The 21,140-nt window shown below is 42.8% G+C and overlaps 1 protein-coding gene across 2 annotated transcripts in view; it reads right to left on the reverse strand.

The window, feature by feature from the left end:
- LOC131685048 (ras association domain-containing protein 8) overlaps positions 1-21,140 on the reverse strand; it is a 231,983-nt gene that overhangs the window by 120,143 nt on the left and 90,700 nt on the right. For both annotated transcript variants that reach the window (XM_058968437.1, XM_058968436.1), the window contains exons 2-3: positions 18,811-19,184; positions 18,091-18,614 (exon numbers count right to left, since the gene is read on the reverse strand). In XM_058968437.1, the coding sequence (XP_058824420.1) occupies positions 18,091-18,614; positions 18,811-18,882 (596 nt within the window). In that variant the 5' untranslated portion in view covers positions 18,883-19,184. The remainder of the gene's footprint in view (positions 1-18,090; positions 18,615-18,810; positions 19,185-21,140) is intronic.

Below are 21,140 nucleotides of genomic sequence, written 5' to 3' on the forward strand. Positions count from 1 at the left end.
TCCGTGCTTGTTCAAGCAAAGACCGCGGAGGTTTTGTCGCTCAACCTCTCCCAAACAGCGCTTGATGAGACGATCCGTTCGTTTACAGATCCAGCAGCTTAGTTACTGTCTCTCTTCGAATTTCATCAGAATTCATCTGGTTCGCGTCATGAAGATGGACGAACTCCTTCTGTAGAGAATTTCCTTTCCCCATCCGCAAAGGCTCGCGCTCGCTTAGCGATAACGTCGAGAACTCCGTCACCATCGAAACGATGTCATTTGTGAAGTTCGTGATTATTCGCAACGGACTGCCCCCCTTTCCGCGCTTACGCCGGACCCAACTTGTCAACCAACGTCTGTACCAGCATCGTTTTGTTCAAGGTGATCGCATAGTCCCGATACTTCAAGGTGGTCGCGTAACTGTTTCACCGTTATCCTGAAACTGATGAACGTCTCCAATCGAGCAGCTTCCTTGCCTTCAACAGCAACGTTCAGAGCAGCTTCTCCGATTTTCCGAACCGATTACGAAGATCCCTGATCACATCCGGAGCAGAATCCTGCAGCTCTAGCCGACTCCTGACTGCCTCAAGTGCGTCACCCGGTAGACAGTCCTGCAAACGCTTAAAATTGTTGAGGTTTGAGAACCCACAGGCTGCAGTCGTGTATTCGAAGCAGCAGATAAACAACGGCCAAACTTCTGCTTCCCCTTTAAACTAGGGAAGGTTCTGAGAGACCGCTTTGTGAGCAGCTAGCTGATCTCTTGTGATACCAACGACACAACCCTGCCGTTTCCTTCTCCGCACATTTGAAAACTGTTGCGACTGCATCTACTCGGCGGGACCTCTGAAACTTCACCGTCACTCTCATCTTCGTCACTTCGCTCGAATTGGCCGACTTCGACAACGAATGACTTATCTAACGGCACCTGATTGTTGACCTTCTTCGGACACACGAGTATATCAGCCGTCTGCCGATATCCTTGCTTTGGATAGGCTCGCCGATAATCCAGCACCCAGTCTTCCACCTTCTGTTCCAGTTTGGAGGCAGAAGCACCGCCGACAGCTCCATATTGGTCCTTCAACGCGTTGATCTTATTAATTCTGTCGTTGAGCTGTTTCGAAATAGCGCGCATCTCTCACTCTAGCTTCATCTGCCTCTCGTTCCAAGCCTGCTGCTCAGCAAGACGCTGCTTCCACAACTTTATCTGCTTTGCAAGGGCCATATCCATTGCTAGCTGTTCCTCTTCCAACTGCTGCTCAGTCAGGTCTAAGACGGAACCAGATCCTCGATCGGACCCTGCATCGCAATTCGGGGCGGACTTCTTCCCGCGCTTCTTAGCCGTAGTCCCTGGAACTTTAAGATGCCGAGCGCTTAGCGAAGAGCATCGCGGACAACGCCAATTAACGTTCACCACTTCTTGGCTGTTTACCTTGAGACAAATCCTGGATAAATTTCATGAATATAATTTGCGCACATATCATCTGTTAGTGGATTTCATGGGCAGCGTACGATTCAGTTAATCGAAACGATAATTATCGTACGCGATTATAATGCTTAAACATGGCTTTCCAAGAAAAAAGATTAAACTGATTCGCATGACGCTGGATGGGTCTTGACTAACCGTCGAAATAGCCGAAGATACATCCAACTGTGACGTTAGATGAATTCAGGCTTACCCGCATAAATAAAAACATTATCTGGAATCCTCCATATTATACAAAAATTATAAGTTCTATGGTAACCACATACGTTAAGGTCTATTTATGATATTACGATAAATGCGTTTTCCTGTAAAATTATATGAAAATATAGAATGAAGATACGAGTTATTGTTACAATGTAGGCAATGGTTACAATATAATATAGTAAGTTAGAAAAGAATTGAGGCGCTTCCGCAGGATTATTAAAAAATATATCGAAACGATTTGAATTGAAGTCACAATTATGCTAGTCGTTTTCATATGGTTCTGTAAGGTTTGCTTTAAAGAAAAACCTGTATCGTTACAATTTCCTTACAAGATTACCATAATGTTCACCTCAAGTCGAATCATTTGGTTACAGTTTACAGTAATCCTTTATATTGCATTGAATGTGTTGTTAAAATGAAATAACAAATCTTTGTTTATTGCACATATTCATTGGGAAAAAATAATAATTTATCCACGAATAAAGTGCTTAACTATTAACTAGTATTAACTTTATTATTATTTCTTACCAAGTGGAAATCAGATTCTTTAGGTTGGATAAAAGAAATTCCAAATTTAATTTTTGGCATACAGGTTTCGTTTTTGGACAAAATCTAAAGCTTCATATCTTTCTGTAAAAGGTGAAATGAATCCACAAGGCTGTCAATAATGTTATACTCAGCGAAGATCGATTAGATTAATTCACATTTCATCTATAGCAACAATTTTTGTAAAAGCACATTCAGCAAAATGGAAAATCTAATCATAATCAAATTTCGTATATGGCAAAATATATCACATCGTAACACTGCCGTTTAAGAAGTTCTGTTAGTAGGAAGGAGCTTCACGAATTTAGGATCGACTTCTAAAGAAGGGCTAACACCATGTATTGCAGTCCTAGCAACTCAAGAATTTCAAATCTTCCTCTAATACCCGAGTTTATACCTTTTTCTTAAGTGGATCAATGTAAATGTATTACATTTTTCGTATACTTCACGAGTCTTTTTAACAACGTAAGTACACAGCTGCCGGAAGTTGCTACACCTGTCAAGACGAGGAGAGACGGTCAATTCTAATAACGGATGCATCATCCAGATTCTCGATTTGCCTAACCAACCAGATTCAACGGTTTATATATTATATATGAATGTATTGTATCAAACACACGGCTCACCATCACCGAAAGGCTCGCAAACCTCCACTTAAACCAATTCAAGGAAAATTAAGGGAAAATTTGAATTGAAGTTCCAATCATATACGGTATGCTCCGTAATTATTCAGCTCTTACAATCATGGTCATTTGTAATCATCAACCGTTTATTAGTATATGACATGTCGATTTACCCTCTTCCTAAAGTCGATTGTGGCTAGATTATTATGAAGACCAAAATACGTTCCACAAGATTACAGAAATAGCTCAATTGGTAAAAGCGGCAGTACCACCACCATAAGATGTCAACAACCGAACATGGAGGACGGCATGCAATCAAATCACAGATTACCATAAATCGATAGAATAAAAAACCTGTTTTAATCCACCTAGAGGTGCAATTGTGCCTTTCTCATTTCTCCAAACTATGATTTAATAGCTGGTTCGTACAATATAACTTTATGGAAATGTCTTTCATTCTTATTACACTTGGTAAGTATATATAAGAGCACCTTTTTGCATTCATCGCGGTATCGGTTTGAATCGGAGTTTTCTATGTGATCGACCTCCACAACCCGTAACTCCGGTGCTGGAAGTCGGATGGAGATGGAATTTAATATCAGTTTCTGGGGACGCAACACCTTTCATTTGAGACTAAGTTGAGCAAATCTAGCCATTTTCGAGAAACCAATATAACCGTTATTCTGACTTTGGATGCTTCCGGATCCGTCGATGGTGGCCAACGAGACTTTGAATGACTGTTGGGGACCTAGATCTACAAATTCAACAGTTGTGTTTACATTTTGGAAAAAAAATCACCTTTTTACATTCATCGCAGAATTCGTTAGAATCGGGATTTGCTGCGTGATCGTACGTATCACCCTGTAATTCAGGAACCAGAACTCGGATCCACACAAAATTCAACAGCAGCTGATGGACCTTTCATTTAAAATTAAGTTTGTCAAAATCGGTTCAGAAAATTCCGAGAAACTGATTTGGAAAAATCAACAAATTTTGTTTTGTAACCATACTCTTCAACTCGTAATTCGGAACAAGATGTCGGTTGAAAATGAAATTCAATAGCAACCTATGGGAATATTATACCTTTCATTTGAATCTTAGTTTGTAAAAATCGGTTCAGCCATCTCCGAGTAACCGATGTGGACATTTTGTTAACAAATCCGCACATACACACACATACATACACACATACATATACACACATACATACATACACACATACATACACACAGATATTTTGCGATCTCGGCGAACTGAGTCGAATGTTATATGAGACTCGGCCCTCCGGGCCTCGGTTAGAAAGTCGGTTTTTGGAGCAATTGCATAACCTTTCTATATAAGAAAGGCAAAAGAATAATATTTAATTAGCTTAATAAGCATGAGTTCAATGTTATCTTCATGTGATTATAATTTGCAAAGGTTGGTGGAATGCGTTTGAACGTGTAGGGAATGGGGGTTTAGTAGAGTGGGTGTGGAGGATGCGTCAGAAATCCTTCATCTTATTTCGGTATACGGGGTGGATGAAGGAAATCTGGGCGTGAGGGTGATCCAAGAAGAGGGGAGTGATGAAGGAGGGAGGTGTAAGGGCAAGGCGGGGAGGGGGGGGGGGGGGGAAGGGGCGGCTACGCAATACTCAACTGCATATTTTGCCTTCCATTTGAGACTTGGTTTGAGAAAATCGGTTCAGTCATCACCGATGAACCGATGTGACTTTAATTGTGGAATATGCCCGGAATTCCGGACTTCCGGAATCGTCGATAGTGGACAATATATTCAAAGAATGTTTGATTGGCAATCAGTGATCTAGATCTACGATTAGAAGTAATTTGGTGACCATTTCAATAGTTTTTAGCCTCTGAGGTATTACGATTGTACCGATTTATATGGGAAATTCCAGTGTATCCTTACTAACACCCCTGTAACTCCGGAAGCAAGAGTCAGAACCGAATGAAATTCAGCAGCAGTCAATGGCATTACTGTATCTTTCATTTGAAATTAAGTTCGTAAAAATCGGTAGAGAATTCGTTGTGGAATGGGTGTGATATTAGCTTAGGAACTTGGCGGGTTCCCCGAGGGCGTCATGAACCGTCATAGGTGGCCAATGTGGTCAAAGCTGCTTTGATTGATCATTAGTGATCCAGACCCGCAAACTAGAGTAATGTTACATCAATTTTAATATGTTTTACATCATTTGAACATCATGGTGATACCAGTTTGTATGGGAATTTGCTGTGTGACCGCACTCTTCAACCCGTAACTCCGGAACCGGAAGTCGGATCAACTAAAAATTCAATAGCAGCTTATGGGAGCGTTATACCTTTCAGATGAAACTAAGTTTGCGAAAATCGGTTCAGCCATCTCTGAGAAAATTGTGTGAGTTTAAATGACACACACACATACACACACACATACACACACACACACATACATACACACACACAGACATTTGCCGATCTCGACGAACTGAATCGAATGGTGTATGATACTCGGCCCTCCGGGCCTCGGTTAAAAAGTCCATTTTTACAGTGATTGCATAGCCTTTCTTTATATGAGAAAGGCAAAAAGGTGCGAAATCGGCAGTCCCAAAAAGTCGATCTTTATAAAAAAAAATTTTTTCGAGATAACATAAAATCTCGACGTTTCATGCATTTTTAAGATGTTTGGCATCAAAAATACGAATTCGATTTCTGAAATTTCATGGGGTCCCCCCTTTGAAAAAAAAAATTGAGTTCCGGCTTATATGGGAATTTCATATGTGACCGGACGATTTAGTCTATATTTCCGGACCCATATAAGCGATCCGTACGAAATTTTATAGACATCTGTGGGGATATTATAGCTATCATTTGGGACTAAGTTTGTGAAAATCGGCCAAACCATTTCCGGGAAACTGATGTGAGTTCGTAAATTTTGAAAGGTGGCCGCTTTTCCCGGGCACTTCCGGAACCATCTATGGTGGTCAATGTAGTCAACGAAAGTTTGGTTGGCCGTCGGTGACCGAGAACAGCAAATTTAAGTTGTTTGAGAGACATTTTAGCGAAATTTTTACCTTTTTTGCTTTCATCGGAGTATCGGTTTGAATCACAATTTGCTATGTGATCGCACGCCCAGGCCTTTAATTTCTAAACCGGAAGTCGGATAGGGATGAAATTAAATAGCCATTTACGGGGACGCAATACCTTTTGTGGCGTATCCGACATAAACGCCACCATACTGAACATGAGGGTAACCCTAATAAAATCCAACACATACACATTATCGATTACACATCACACGATACTATATATTGTAAATATATTTTAGTTCTGATAAGACAACCAAACGCGACAGTCTATATCGTCCGAACGAAGCCCGTAAACCCTTCGAACTGTGTACCTACAACTGGTGACCCCGACGTGATTTTCGCGTAAGTCATTCGACCGGTGAATTTATCGACGTACATATCGAGCCGCGAACGCGAAAGTTTCGTTACTTACGGAGAAAAATCGAGAAATTCCGACGCGAACCGCGCGTGTAAAATCGCAATGGCGACAGGTAACAATGGCGAACAGTCCGGCATCGTGAAAGCCGAAAATGATGACGCCAAAGAACCAACGGTTATCGCCAAAATTAACTTCCCGGATTTTGATCCCGATGACATTGAGACCTGGTTCATATGTCTCGAAGCAGCATTTAGCGTGAATTCTATTAAAAACGATAAATTCAAGTTTAATGCTGTGATTGTTGCTCTCGGCTCGCGCGCTAAATTCGTACATTCCGTTATAGCAAGGTGCAATGAAGCCAACGCTAACGATAGGTATGATGTCCTCAAATCTGCCGTAATAGCACATTTCCGACCGTCGGAAACGTTACGTTTGACCAGCCTCCTATCAGGAATATCGCTGGGAGACCAAAAGCCGAGCGTCCTTCTATCTGAGATGCGCCGCTTGGGCGGAGCTGGTTGCACCGACAATGTGCTCTCGAATCTGTGGCTGCGAGCCCTTCCCAACACAGCTCGATCCATAATCGCTGCCATGCCTACGGCCACACTCGACGAGCAAGCAAAAGTAGCTGACAAAATTTTAGAAGCGCCTCGTGAGCAAATCTCTGCTGTACAGCCATTCGAAGCACCAACCACATCGTCAATCGAGCAGAAAATCGAAGCCCTTTCGCGCCGCCTGGATGAAGCACTATCAGGAAATTTTCGTGGACGAGATCGACACAATAGCCGTCCGCGCACTCGTTCATTCAGTCGACGCGATGGAACACCAGCAAGAAGTAAGACGCCACGTCGATGGATTTGCTGGTTTCACTATCGTCACGGTGCGCAAGCTCGAAAGTGCGAGAAGAATAAAGGTGAAAATCCAAATATCAAATGTATTTTTTTCGATGGGAATATCGAGGTCTACACACAACCAAGAGAAGATTAGAGCAAGACGCCAATAACAATAAACCACCCGCATCTATCAGCGAACCCATCCTCGACCTGAAGACCAGCAGTATCCCGAGCAAATCAGCAAACGTCCAGCGAATTCACATACACGACCTGAAAACGTCAAATCGATACCTCATCGACACCGGAGCAGATATATCTGTCATACCACCCTCAGCAAGAGAACGTCTCAACCCAACTGCATCACACCAGCTTTTCGCCGCTAATGGTACCGCCATTCAGACATACGGCACCAAACGTCTAACCGTAGAACTTGGCCTACGAAGACCATTCGTATGGGTTTTCGTCATCGCTGATGTGAAATCGCCTATCATTGGTGCGGATTTTCTAAAACACTACGATCTACTCGTGGATCTACGGAGAAACAAGTTGATCGATAACACTACCCGATTGGAAATTGAAAACATCAATGCATCATCGGAACCAACTATCACCACGTTCGACACGAATTCACCTTTCGCCGAGATTCTCGCAGAATATCAAGATATCACTATCCTGAATATAAAGCACAAACCAACAACAGCAAGCACCGTGCACCAGATCATCACTACCGGCCAACCTGTATTTTGCCGACCGCGCCGGCTACCTTTGGATAAACTGAAGGAAGCAAAGGCTGAGTTCCAGTTCCTCATTGAACAGGGGATTTGTCAACCCTCAAAAAGCAGCTGGGCCAGCCCGCTGCATTTAGTTAAAAAATCAAATGGCAAGTGGCGACCATGTGGTGATTACCGCAATCTGAATGCCATCACTGTTCCAGATCGGTACCCCGTGCCATACATTCAAGATTTTTCTAGCATCTTACACGGTAAGCAAATATTTTCGTGCATAGATTTACAGCGTGCATACCACCAAATCCCAGTTGCGCCAGATGATATTCCGAAGACAGCAATCACAACCCCTTTTGGGCTTTTTGAGTTTAAATATATGACCTTCGGATTGCGCAATGCAGGTCAAACTCTCCAAAGGCATCTACACGCCATATTAGGTGACCTTGATTTTGTTTATCCCTACATCGACGACCTGTGCATAGCATCAGATAACGTGGACCAACACAAGCAACATCTTCGTACGGTGTTCGAGCGATTGAGACAAAATGGACTTGTCATCAATGCAGCAAAATGCCAGATTGGCAAACCTACCGTTGAGTTTCTGGGCCATCTAATTACGCCGGAGGGAATCAAGCCGACACCCAGCAAAGTGCAAGCCATCCTGGATTTTCCGAGACCAACAATCGCCAAGCAGCTAAAAAGATTCCTCGGTACAATTAATTTTTATAGACGCTTTATCCCACGAGCAGCAGTAAATCAGCAAATTCTGCAGGCAATGATCGCTGGAAATACTCGCAACGACACCACCATCCTTGTGTGGGACGAAGCAGCAAACACAGCATTCGAACAATGCAAGCAGGATTTAGCAAATGCAACCCTTCTTGCTCATCCTTCTTCAGAAGCAAAACTAGCCCTGGACGTCGACGCTTCGGGCACAGCCATCGGGGCAGTTTTACACCAGATCACGAAAAATGGCCCTGAACCCCTTGCTTTCTTTTCTCGCAAGTTGAATGAGAGCCAACGGAAAGCCAGCACCTACGACAGAGAGCTGATTGCAATGTATGAAGCCATCAAACATTTTCGAGACACAATACAAGCCCGTGAAGTGTGTGTCTACACAGATCATAAGCCACTTATCACCGCTTTTCATCAGCGCCCTGAGAAGGCAAGCCCAACACAACAACGCCGACTCAGCTTTATTAGTGAGTATACCACAGACATTAGGCATGTATCTGGCGAAGCAAATAAAGTCGCCGACATGCTAAGTCGCATTGACTCTATCACCACTACGGAAGCGATCGATTACGATCGTATGGCTGAGCTCCAGAAATCTGATCCCGAGCTGAAGGAATTTTTACTCAATCCACCAAGCAACACATCGGTAAAGCTGAAGTTACTGAAATCAGCATTAGCATCCACACCAATACACTGCGACGTCTCCACGGAAGCCATCCGCCCGTTCGTGCCGAAGGATTTTCGACGGAGAATTTTGGCCAAACTGCATGGTATATCGCACCCTGGAATTCGTGCTACTACTCGCATCGTCTCGGATCGATTCATTTGGCCTTCGCTTCGCCGTGACTGCAAGCAGTTCGTCACTCATTGTATTCCTTGCCAAAAAACAAAAATTCAACGGCACAACAGAACACCGATATCCAGAATAATCGTGCCAGATACCCGTTTCACACACATCCATATGGATCTCATCGGTCCCCTTCCACCGTCGGAACAAAATATGTATTGTCTCACGATCATCGATAAATTCACACGATGGCCTGAGATAGTACCACTACCGAACATGACAGCTCTCACAGTAGCTCGTGCCTTTATCAACGTTTGGATCGCACGGTTCGGTGTCCCGACAAATGTGACTACTGATTGTGGTAGGCAGTTCGAATCAGAACTGTTTCGCACACTAACAAGGATGCTCGGAATTACACATTTACGTACAACGCCTTATCACCCGCAGGCAAACGGTCAAATTGAGCGAACACACCGTCAGCTCAAATCATCGATCATGTGCCATCAACATTCTCGTTGGACCGAAATTCTTCCCATCGTACTTCTTGGGATCCGGTCGTCGCTGAAGGAGGATCTGCAAGCAACAGCCGCTGAGCTTACATACGGTACATCACTGAGACTGCCAGGTGAATTCTTCATCTCCGACAGCTGTAAAAAACCAACGCCAGAGTTTGTCACCGACCTGAAGGCAACGATGTCAAAACTACGACCAACGCAAACCACCAACCACTCCAACCAGAACGCCTTCGTACAAAAGCACTTGTCTACATGCAGCCATGTCTTTGTGAAGGTGGGAGCTATCAAACCACCCCTTACACAACCCTATGATGGACCATATCGGGTGATTCGCCGAAGGAAAAAAGTTTTCATAGTGGATGTAAACGGTAAGTCCACTGTGATATCGATCGATCGTTTGAAAGCTGCCTTCACACAAGCCGACGAACATCACCTCGATACAAACCAGCCAGAGCCAACAGTAGAGCAGACTGCCTACACAACACGTTCAGGACGTAGAGTGAGAATCCCCCGCCGGTATTGGTAAATCTACGGGGGGAGTGATGTGGCGTATCCGACATAAACGCCACCATACTGAACATGAGGGTAACCCTAATAAAATCCAACACATACACATTATCGATTACACATCACACGATACTATATATTGTAAATATATTTTAGTTCTGATAAGACAACCAAACGCGACAGTCTATATCGTCCGAACGAAGCCCGTAAACCCTTCGAACTGTGTACCTACACTTTCATTTGAGACCAAGTTTAGCCGAATCGGTCTAGCCATCTCCGAGAAACCGATGTGACTGTTATTCTGAATTTAGATACTTCCGCCGGGGCTTTCGGAACCGATGATGGTGGCCAATGTGACCAAAGAGACTTTGAATGGCTGTTAATGACCTAGTACTACAAATCGAAGCAGTTGTGGTCACATTTTGGAAAATTTTTCACCATTATACATTCATTGCAGAATTTCTTAAAATCGACATTTTCTGCGTGATCGTACTCATCACCCTGTAATTCCGGAACCGGAAGTCGGATCCATTAGAAATTCAATAGCAGCCTATGGGAACGTTGCACCTTTCATTTAAGACTAAGTTTGTAAAAATCGGTTCATCCATCTCTGAGAAAAGTGAGTGAGATTGTGTTCGCGTACACACACACATACATACACACACATACATACACACACAGACATTTGCCGAACTCGACGAACTGAATCGAATGGTATATGTCACTCGGCCCTCCGGGCCTCCGTTAAAAAGTCGGTTTTCAGAGCAATTGTAATACCTTTCTATTGAGAAAGGCAAAAAGGTGTGAAATCGGCAAAGTCCCAAAAAGTCAATTTTTATAAAAAAAACCTGTTTTAATCCACCTAGAGGTGCAATTGTGCCTTTCTCATTTCTCCAAACAATGATACAATAGCTGGTTCGTACAATATAACATTATGGAAATGTCTTTCATTCTTATTACACTTGGTAAGTATATATAAAAGCACCTTTTTGCATTCATCGCGGTATCGGTTTGAATCGGAGTTTTCTATGTGATCGCACTCCACAACCCGTAACTCCGGAGCCGGAAGTCGGATGGAGATGGAATTTAATATCAGTTTCCGGGGACGCAACACCTTTCGTTTGAGACTAAGTTGATCAAATCGGTCTAGCCATTTTCGAGAAACCAATATAACCGTTATTCTGAATTTGGATACTTCAGGATCCGTCGATGGTGGCCAGTGTGACCAAAGAGCCTTTGAATGACTGTTGGGGACCTAGATCTACAAATTCAACAGTTGTGTACATTTTGGAAAAAAATTCACCTTTTTACATCCATCGCAGAATTCGTTAGAATCGGGATTTGCTGCGTGATCGTACGTATCACCCTGTAATTCAGGAACCAGAACTCGGATCCACACAAAATTCAACAGCAGGTGATGGACCTTTCATTTAAAATTAAGTTTGTCAAAATCGGTTCAGAAAATTCCGAGAAACCGATGTGGACAAATCAACAAATTTTGTTTTGTAACCAGCCATCTCCGAGAAACCGATGTGGACATTTTGTTAACAAATCCGCACATACACACATACACACACATACATACATACATACATACATACATACATACATACATACATACATACACACATACATACACACATACATACACACATACATACACACAGATATTTTGCGATCTCGGCGAATTGAGTCGAATGTTATATGAGACTCGGCCCTCCGGGCCTCGGTTAGAAAGTCGGTTTTTGGAGTAATTGCATAACCTTTCTATATAAGAAAGGCAAAAGAATAATATTTAATTAGCTTAATAAGCATGAGTTCAATGTTATCTTCATGTGATTATAATTTGGAAAGGTTGGTGGAATGGGTTTGAACATGTAGGGAATGGGGGGTTAGTAGAGTGGGAGTGGAGGATGCGTCAAAAATCCTTCATCTTATTTCGGTATACGGGGTGGATGAAGGAAATGCGGGCGTGAGGGTGGTCTAAGAGGAGGGGAGTGATGAAGGATGGTGGCGGAAGGGCAAGGCGGGGGGAGGGGCGGCGACGCAATACTCAACTGCATATTTTGCCTTCCATTTGAGACTTGGTTTGAGAAAATCGGTTTAGTCATCACCGATGAACCGATGTGACTTTAATTGTGGAATATGCCCGGAATTCCGGAATCGTCGATAGTGGACAATATATTCAAAGAATGTTTGATTGGCAATCAATGATCTAGATCTGCGATTAGAAGTAATTTGGTGACCATTTCAATAGTTTTTAGCCTCTGAGGTATTACGATTGTACCGATTTATATGGGAAATTCCAGTGTATCCTTACTAACACCCCTGTAACTCCGGAAGCAAGAGTCAGAACCGAATGAAATTCAGCAGCAGTCAATGGCATTACTGTATCTTTCATTTGAAATCAAGTTTGTAAAAATCGGTAGAGAATTCGTTGGGGAATGGGTGTGATATTAGTTTAGGAACTTGGCGGGTTCCCCGGGGGCGTCATGAACCGTCATAGGTGGCCAATGTGGTCAAAGCTGCTTTGATTGATCATTAGTGATCCAGACCCGCAAACTAGAGTAATGTTACATCAATTTTAATATGTTTTACATCATTTGAACATCATGGTGGTACCAGTTTATATGGGAATTTGCTGTGTAACCGCACTCTTCAACCCGTAACTCCGGAACCGGAAGTCGGATCAACTAAAAATTCAATAGCAGCTTATGGGAGCGTTATACCTTTCAGATGAAACTAAGTTTGCGAAAATCGGTTCAGCCATCTCTGAGAAAATTGTGTGAGTTTAAATGACACACATACATACACACACACACACACACACACACACATACACACACACACAGACATTTGCCGATCTCGACGAACTGAATCGAATGGTGTATGACACTCGGCCCTCCGGGCCTCGGTTAAAAAGTCGATTTTTACAGTGATTGCATAGCCTTTCTTTATATGAGAAAGGCAAAAAATTTTTCGAGATAACATAAAATCTCAACGTTTCATGCATTTTAAAGATGTTTGGCATCAAAAATACGAATTCGATTTCTGAAATTTCATGAGGTTTAGTCTATATTTCCGGAACCATATAAGCGATCCGTACGAAATTTTATAGACATCTATGGGGATATTATAGCTATCATTTGGGACTAAGTTTGTGAAAATCGGCCCAACCATTTCAGGGAAACTGATGTGAGTTCATAAATTTTGAAAGATGGCCGCTTTTCCCGGGCACTTCCGGAACCGTCTATGGTGGTCAATGTAGTCAACGAAAGTTTGGTTGGCCGTCGGTGACCTAGAACAGCAAATTTAAGTTGTTTGAGAGACATTTTATCGAAATTTTTACCTTTTTTGCTTTCATCGGAGTATCGGTTTGAATCACAATTTGCTATGTGATCGCACGCCACAACCTGTAACTCCGGAACCGGAAGTCGGATCGGGATGAAATTAAATAGCCATTTACGGGGACGCAATACCTTTCATTTGAGGCCAAGTTTAGTCGAATTTGTCTAGCCATCTCCGAGAAACCGATGTGAATGTTATTCTGAATTTAGATACTTCCGCCGGGGCTTCCGGAACTGAGGATGGTGGCCAATGTGGCCAAATAGACTTTGAATGGATGTTAGTGACCTAATACTACAAATCGAAGCAGTTGTGGTCATATTTTGGAAAAAAATTCACCTTTATACATTCATTGCAGAATTTATTAAAATCGACATTTTCTGCGTGTTCGTACTTATCACCCTGTAATTCCGGAACCGGAAGTCGGATCCATTAGAAATTCAATAGCAGCCTATGGGAACGTTGCACCTTTCATTTGAGACTAAGTTTGTCAAAATCGGTTCAGCCATCTCTGAGAAAAATGAGTGACATTTTTGGTCACATACTCACACACATACACACACATACATACATACATACATACATACATACATACATACATACATACATACATACATACATACATACATACATACACACATACACACATACATATACACAGATATTTTGCGATCTCGGCGAACTGAGTCGAATGTTATATGAGACTCGGCCCTCCGGGCCTCGGTTAGAAAGTCGGTTTTTGGAGCAATTGCGTAACCTTTCTATATGAGAAAGGCAAAATAATAGTATTTAATTAGCTTAATCAGCATGAGTTCAATGTTATCTTCATGTGATTATATTAGTGAAATGTTAGTGGAATGGGTTTAAAAGTGGAGGGAATGGGGGTTAGTAGAGTGGGAGTGGAGGATGCGTCAGAAATCCTTCATCTTATTTTGGTATACGGGGTGGATGAAGGAAATGCGGGCGTGAGGGGGGTCCAAGGGGACGGTAGTGATGAAGGAGGGAGATGTAAGGGCAAGGCGGGGGGGGGGGGCGGAGGGGCTCTGATGCAATACTCAGCTGCATATTTTGCCTTCCATTTGAGACTTGGTTTGAGAAAATCGGTTCAGTCATCACCGAAGAACCAATGTGACTTTATTTGTGGAATATGCCCGGAATTCCGGACTTCCGGAATCGTCGATAGTGGACAATATATTCAAAGAATGTTTGATTGGCAATCAGTGATCTAGATCTGCGATTAGAAGTAATTTGGTGACCATTTCAATAGTTTTTAACCTCTGAGGTATTACGATTGTACCGATTTATATGGGAAATTCCAGTGTATCCTTACTAACACCCCTTGAAATCAAGTTTGTAAAAATCGGTAGAGAATTCGTTGGGGAATGGGTGTGATATTAGCTTAGGAACTTGGCGGGTTCCCCGAGGGCGTCATGAACCGTCATAGGTGGCCAATGTGGTCAAAGCTGCTTTGATTGATCATTAGTGATCCAGACCCGCAAACTAGAGTAATGTTACATCAATTTTAATATGTTTTACATCATTTGAACATCATGGTGATACCAGTTTGTATGGGAATTTGCTGTGTGACCGCACTCTTCAACCCGTAACTCCGGAACCGGAAGTCGGATCAACTAAAAATTCAATAGCAGCTTATGGGAGCGTTATACCTTTCAGATGAAACTAAGTTTGCGAAAATCGGTTCAGCCATCTCTGAGAAAATTGTGTGAGTTTAAATGACACACACACACATACACACACACACACAGACATTTGCCGATCTCGACGAACTGAATCGAATGGTGTATGACACTCGGCCCTCCGGGCCTCGGTTAAAAAGTCGATTTTTACAGTGATTGCATAGCCTTTCTTTATATGAGAAAGGCAAAACGTTATTCGAACTGATGAGGAAGGAGGGGGAAGAGGCTCTTGGGTGAATCAGAAAAAAACATTTATAAAGTTCTTTTTACATCTGCCGCATTTGATAGTGTCGATAAAGTAGTTTATTATACACACTCATCACATTTTGCCCATGGTATAGTGTCACTCGAAAACTATAACTGTACTATTCGAGAAATGGTTATCTGTGGTCACAATACACCAAATGATCGAAACTATTTGTGGTATGGTACCATGTTTGTTTTGTGTAACGATTTGTCATATTGTAAAAAAAATCATTAAATGAATTGTGTATAGTGTAAGATTATACTAATCGCACAGCATGGTGAAGAAATGTTTATGGTAGAATGTTTAATGTACCTTGTTATATCCAATAATAATGTAGTACCGCAAAAATGGATTATAAGATCACCATTCCCCTTATAATATACCCTAAAAATTTTCGAGAAAATCGGCTTTTTTGAATGGTAACGTTACTTAACGACCTATTCGGCAAATGGTACAAGTGGCGCTGACCATAAATGGAATAGTCAATATGATTGTCGGTAGCGTTGGTTTATCGTTTCGTTAATGATAATAGGAAACTTCAGGGAATGGTTTTTTAAGGTTCAAATACCATTGCGGTTATTTTACAGGAATGGTCACCAAATATGCGGGTAGAGACTAGATTTGATGTCTAGAAGTCTAGATTAGAGTATATTTCCACAACCATATTTGCGCGTTAAGGGCGCAATACATATAACTAAATTAGTTATGGAATTTGCGTTTCGACTTCGTCTCATCAGAATCCGACACTAACTTAGTGACAATGATTTCACTAGTTCTCATCAGCATAATTGAATTTCTTGCAGGAGATCACGCTTGACTGGAGGTTTGCTCAGGAACACAATTGGTGTCTCCATTTTTGGAGCTAGCATCAATCCGGCGCTAGCTTAGTCCTGTCACTAAGTTAGTGTCGGATTCTGATGAGACGAAGTCGAAACGCAAATTTCATTACTAATTTAATATTATTTTATTCCAATGCCTAGCAAGATTTGAATAACGTTATTAAATGGCATCTCTTTTCATTGAAAGATTGCTGGAGTTTCAAACATACTTCAGTTCTGGGTAAAAGTTCGGCTTGGATTATTCGAGGTACTAGAATAAGATATAATTGTGATTGATCCACAATTAGTGTTGAAGTTCTCAACAAAATACTAGTATCAACCAAAGGGCGTTACATTATTGGGAAAAAATATATAAGGAAAAAGAGACAAACTATAACTTTGCGAACTGATTTGGTTGGATCAAACACCATAACAGTGTGTCAGTTCCAAATTAATTTTCCAATTGTTTAATTTATTGAATCGACGTTGGCTTTTTTCAGAATTACATAGAAGACTCGTTTTTATCAGCCCCCGATTTTATCGGTTTTTTACCCAATTTTGTCAACCATACAGGGTTATAAGGTTATGTCTTTGGATTGAAGAAGAACATTATTACAACTTCGGTTTATTCAAAAGAAATATTCAAATATGTTTTGTTATTGTTTCCATTTTGTCAACCAAAAATTAGTTAAGGGGGCTGATAAAAACGGGTCTTCGCTGTAGTATATAATTGTTTATCTGAGATATACTATTTACAAACCCTCCAACTCTTCAACTAAATACTTCTCACTGGCTGTTAATTTCCTCCGATGTGATGCACACATGCCATCGCTTAGTCACGTTTACCCTACCGTCATATTTCTGATGTCCACCTCTAGCGTTATTACTTTACGATGTCGGAGTCCTGCCAACTTCAGCAGTTATGGACCAGGATAGCAAAAAAAATCTCATTCAAATCCCCCTGGCAGCGCACGACCCAACATAAACAATTAAAATGTACCTAAGCAAACAAGTCCCCTGGTATAGCCCCCGCTCATCAAACCGACAGGGAGGGCTTTAATAATAGAATCAAAGCTGACTCCCGCAGGAACCTGGTGTTTGTGGTTCAATTTCCGACTGAAGAGTGTAACATAGGAAAACATCCATAAAATTCCGTGAGAAACTACTGTTGCTGCATCCTTGACTGCTCACATGAAAGCCAAAACCCAAAAGTAGACAATCATGTTTCGTTTTTTTTGGAGCCAATGCAATCAAATATGGGAAAAAGGTGAATCATCAGTTTTCATTACCACGTCCGAACACTCTCGGAGGGGCTATTGATTATTGAGCCTAGAATCTGTTGGTGTGTGTGAAACGGAACGGAAATAGCCTATTGATTTCTAATCAAACAAGCTCAAACGCGAACAAAGTTCACCGAAGTTACAAGAATGAAGTAACAGAGCGTAATAAATTGAGAAATAAATAGTCAGCTTATAGACAGCCGAACCCATTCCATTCCGATTACCCATTTATGCTTTACTCGTTCGATTTCCGTACTCACTGCTGAGCAGGACTTCTTAGCATCCGCCTTGAGATTTATAAATCGAAACATATAGGGCTACAAAAAATAATAATGACGACTCACCCGGAGTTGAGGCTTTTCCGTGTCTCCTTACCCCGTTCCAGAGGTAGCGCACTGCTGATCAATTCCGTCTGCGGGTGGCTGCCAGGTAGCTTCCCGTAGGGATCATTTCCGCCGGCACTGTTCTTCAGGTTGTTCTGCGCCAACTTGTTTTTCACATCATCCAGGTTGTTGCTATTGTTAAACTGATGCAGCTTTTGCTGCTGCTGCCGAAGGATTTGCTGCTGTGACTGCGGGTGCTGCTGATTGGGCGAGTGACGTTGCTGCAACGGTTGCTGTGTTATTGGCGGGGCAGGAGTACTGTTGGTATTATTGTTAATGTTGTTGTTTTGCTGCTGACTTGGATCCTTTTTCTGATCGGATCGTTGCAGTATAAACTGTACATCACTCGAGTATTCGCCCCACTTCATCAGGATTTTCAGGGGGTTCTCGTGCGGGGCCAGAAGCCGTTCGTTGTTGCGCCACCGTTCGATTAGTGTGAATCGGCCGGTTTTCCCAGTGGCATGTGCTAGGGCAAAAACCACGTCCTAGTTTCGCATCGGTTCCGGTGGCAGCGGATGTCGCACGGAAGGAAGGAAGCCCGGCGAGAGATAACGTAGAAGAAAGAAAGAAATAAGAGCACATATCAGAAAGCGAAAACAATGATCCCGTGACCTTTTCGTCATAAACAGGTCGGAAAGGAGAAAAATAATGGAATAGCACTGGCGAATGATAATAGCTTACCTGGCAAGTGGTGACTTCCGTCACTCCACAAACAATGCGCTGTATGCCTTCGACCCATACCTTCAATTCCATCTTTCTGCTGATTGCCGTTTGCACCACCACTGGTTTGAGGGGGTGGTGGTGGTGGTGGACTAGTAAGACGTCAGTCGGTGTGCGGAAATAGTACCTCTATTTTTCTTCACTTTACGGCAATGTCACACGAACAATTTTCCTACCAATACGCTGCCGGCATTCGAAGGATCCGTTTTTCTTTGTCATAATATTAGCACACTTGCTCACTCACTCGTGCACTGTTGCCGTGCTCGACAAGTGGAAGATGTTGGTACTCCTCCGAGGGATCAGATTTCTCTCGGGTCGATTCACTGGCTGTCATTCTGTGAAGTAGGCAATCAATTATTTCGTGATATGTATAGGATACTTTCGTCAAGCTGTTCTTCGCAACTCAAGAGTTTCGGCGATTAATTTTTATATCGCCGGGGATCTGGTGGTTTTTTGTTCGTTCTATATTTTGGTGGGTAACTGCGTGTGAGTATTGCTTATACGTGTCGTAAAATTCGTGGAGGAAAACTTATCTTTCCCTGATTGGTTCCGTCCGTAGGGAGGTTTAGGATAAACAAGTTTTTGGAAAAATTTTATAATCAATATTTAGTTGAATCAACGGTTTTCAAATTTGTGTCATCAAGTAAGAATGTTTGGAAAGACCGTGTAGGGGAGATGAATCACTGGTTGTTAGTAAAAATCCAGGAACAGATCTATGGGTGTAATATGAATGGTAGCTGTCAGTAAATGATGGAAAATGATGACTGGCGTCATTTTTAAAACCAAGATGGAGGCTTCCGGTTATCACAAAACAGTGATAATAATCATCAATATGCGTGTCATAGAAGGTGGCAGTCAGTAGATGATGAAAATTGATGATTGATGCCATTTTGAAGAACAAGATGGCGGCTTCCGGTTATCACAATACAATGATAACTATCATCAATATGGGTGTTATATGAAAAGTAGCAGTCAGTGCCCACTAAAGTTCAGCTGGAAAATGAGCCAGAATGCTGGCTGGTTCCAATTCGTATTCTGACTCCAGCGACGATTCTTTGTGTCACTGGAGCCTGAATACTTCCGGCTCATTTCTGGCTGAGCTTTACTGGGTAGGTGATAGAAATTGATGATTGCCGCCATTTCGAAAGAGTTGGCAGTTTTACGTTTCCAATTGTCCTCATCAGTAACTAGCACCAGACTTTGGCCCTATTAGTCGATAAATCTAAACTAGCACCAAAATTCGCACTAGTAGGACGCTAAATTCACGTTTTTTTTTACATACATACATACATACATACATACACACATACATACACAACTCCGCTAGCGAATGACGGATCCCAATAGTAGCATGTCTGTAATAACATACGTACATGGAACTATTGAGAACCAGAGCTACAGGTCCAAAGCCCTGGTAAAGGAGGATGGTTGTGATGATCCGGGCCGAGATCACCACGTAAAGCAAGGTAGGGCATAACCCCAATTCCAAGGCGTGAAGCGACCCGTGCCGAGGGATGAGTGATCGAGGTGGTGAAAAAGATGCTCGATCGTTAACGGAGCCTGTGGGGTACCTGGGCAACCCCCACAGTAAGCGTCCCTTACCACGCTAATGCGGAGCTCTGGCGTGGCGGACATATATTTCTCGCGCTACTCGTGGGTACTTACATGGAGAACAAAAATAAAAATAACAAACAGTCGGAGGTGCCAAACCCCTTCGCTAGAGGTGGTTTGGCGAGGTCTCCCCCCCGTGGGGAGAGTAGTGGAGCGATGAGTGCTGCATCCGAAAGCACCAGTGACCCCCCAGCAGCGGTAGGTAATAACCCTACCAATGCATCAGAGGGGCCAATAGCTGCGATGCGCAAAGTAGCGAAGCAACTCGATTCTATAATCGACTTCGCTAGCGCAAAGCAGAATATAGCCAAGGAGTTGAAGTTGAGCCTCCTGGAGCTCCGGAAAGCTGTTCGTGTCGCAAGACAGGAACAGCAGGCCTATGTTGAGAGGGTGGAATGTCGGGAGAGGCCCGACAGAGAAACCCAGACAGTGGCCTCCAATAGGGAGGAAAGAGAGAAGGTCGATAGAGGTTCACAGACAGTGGCCTTTACCTTCTACGGAGCAGCCACGTCGATCGGAGCGGCGACCGAGTTCCCCTCAAAGGGAAAAGGAAAGGGCAATCGCAAGACGGCATCGAATGCGAAGCGCCCTAGGAGTTCGCCAGGCGAGGGTGCCAAAACCGACACCACTCGGCGTGCAACCGTCAAGGTCAAACGCCGCCTGGGTGAGGTAAGCGAGGG

This window comes from Topomyia yanbarensis, chromosome 2, assembly GCF_030247195.1.
Source record: "Topomyia yanbarensis strain Yona2022 chromosome 2, ASM3024719v1, whole genome shotgun sequence".
Lineage (NCBI taxonomy): Eukaryota > Metazoa > Arthropoda > Insecta > Diptera > Culicidae > Topomyia > Topomyia yanbarensis.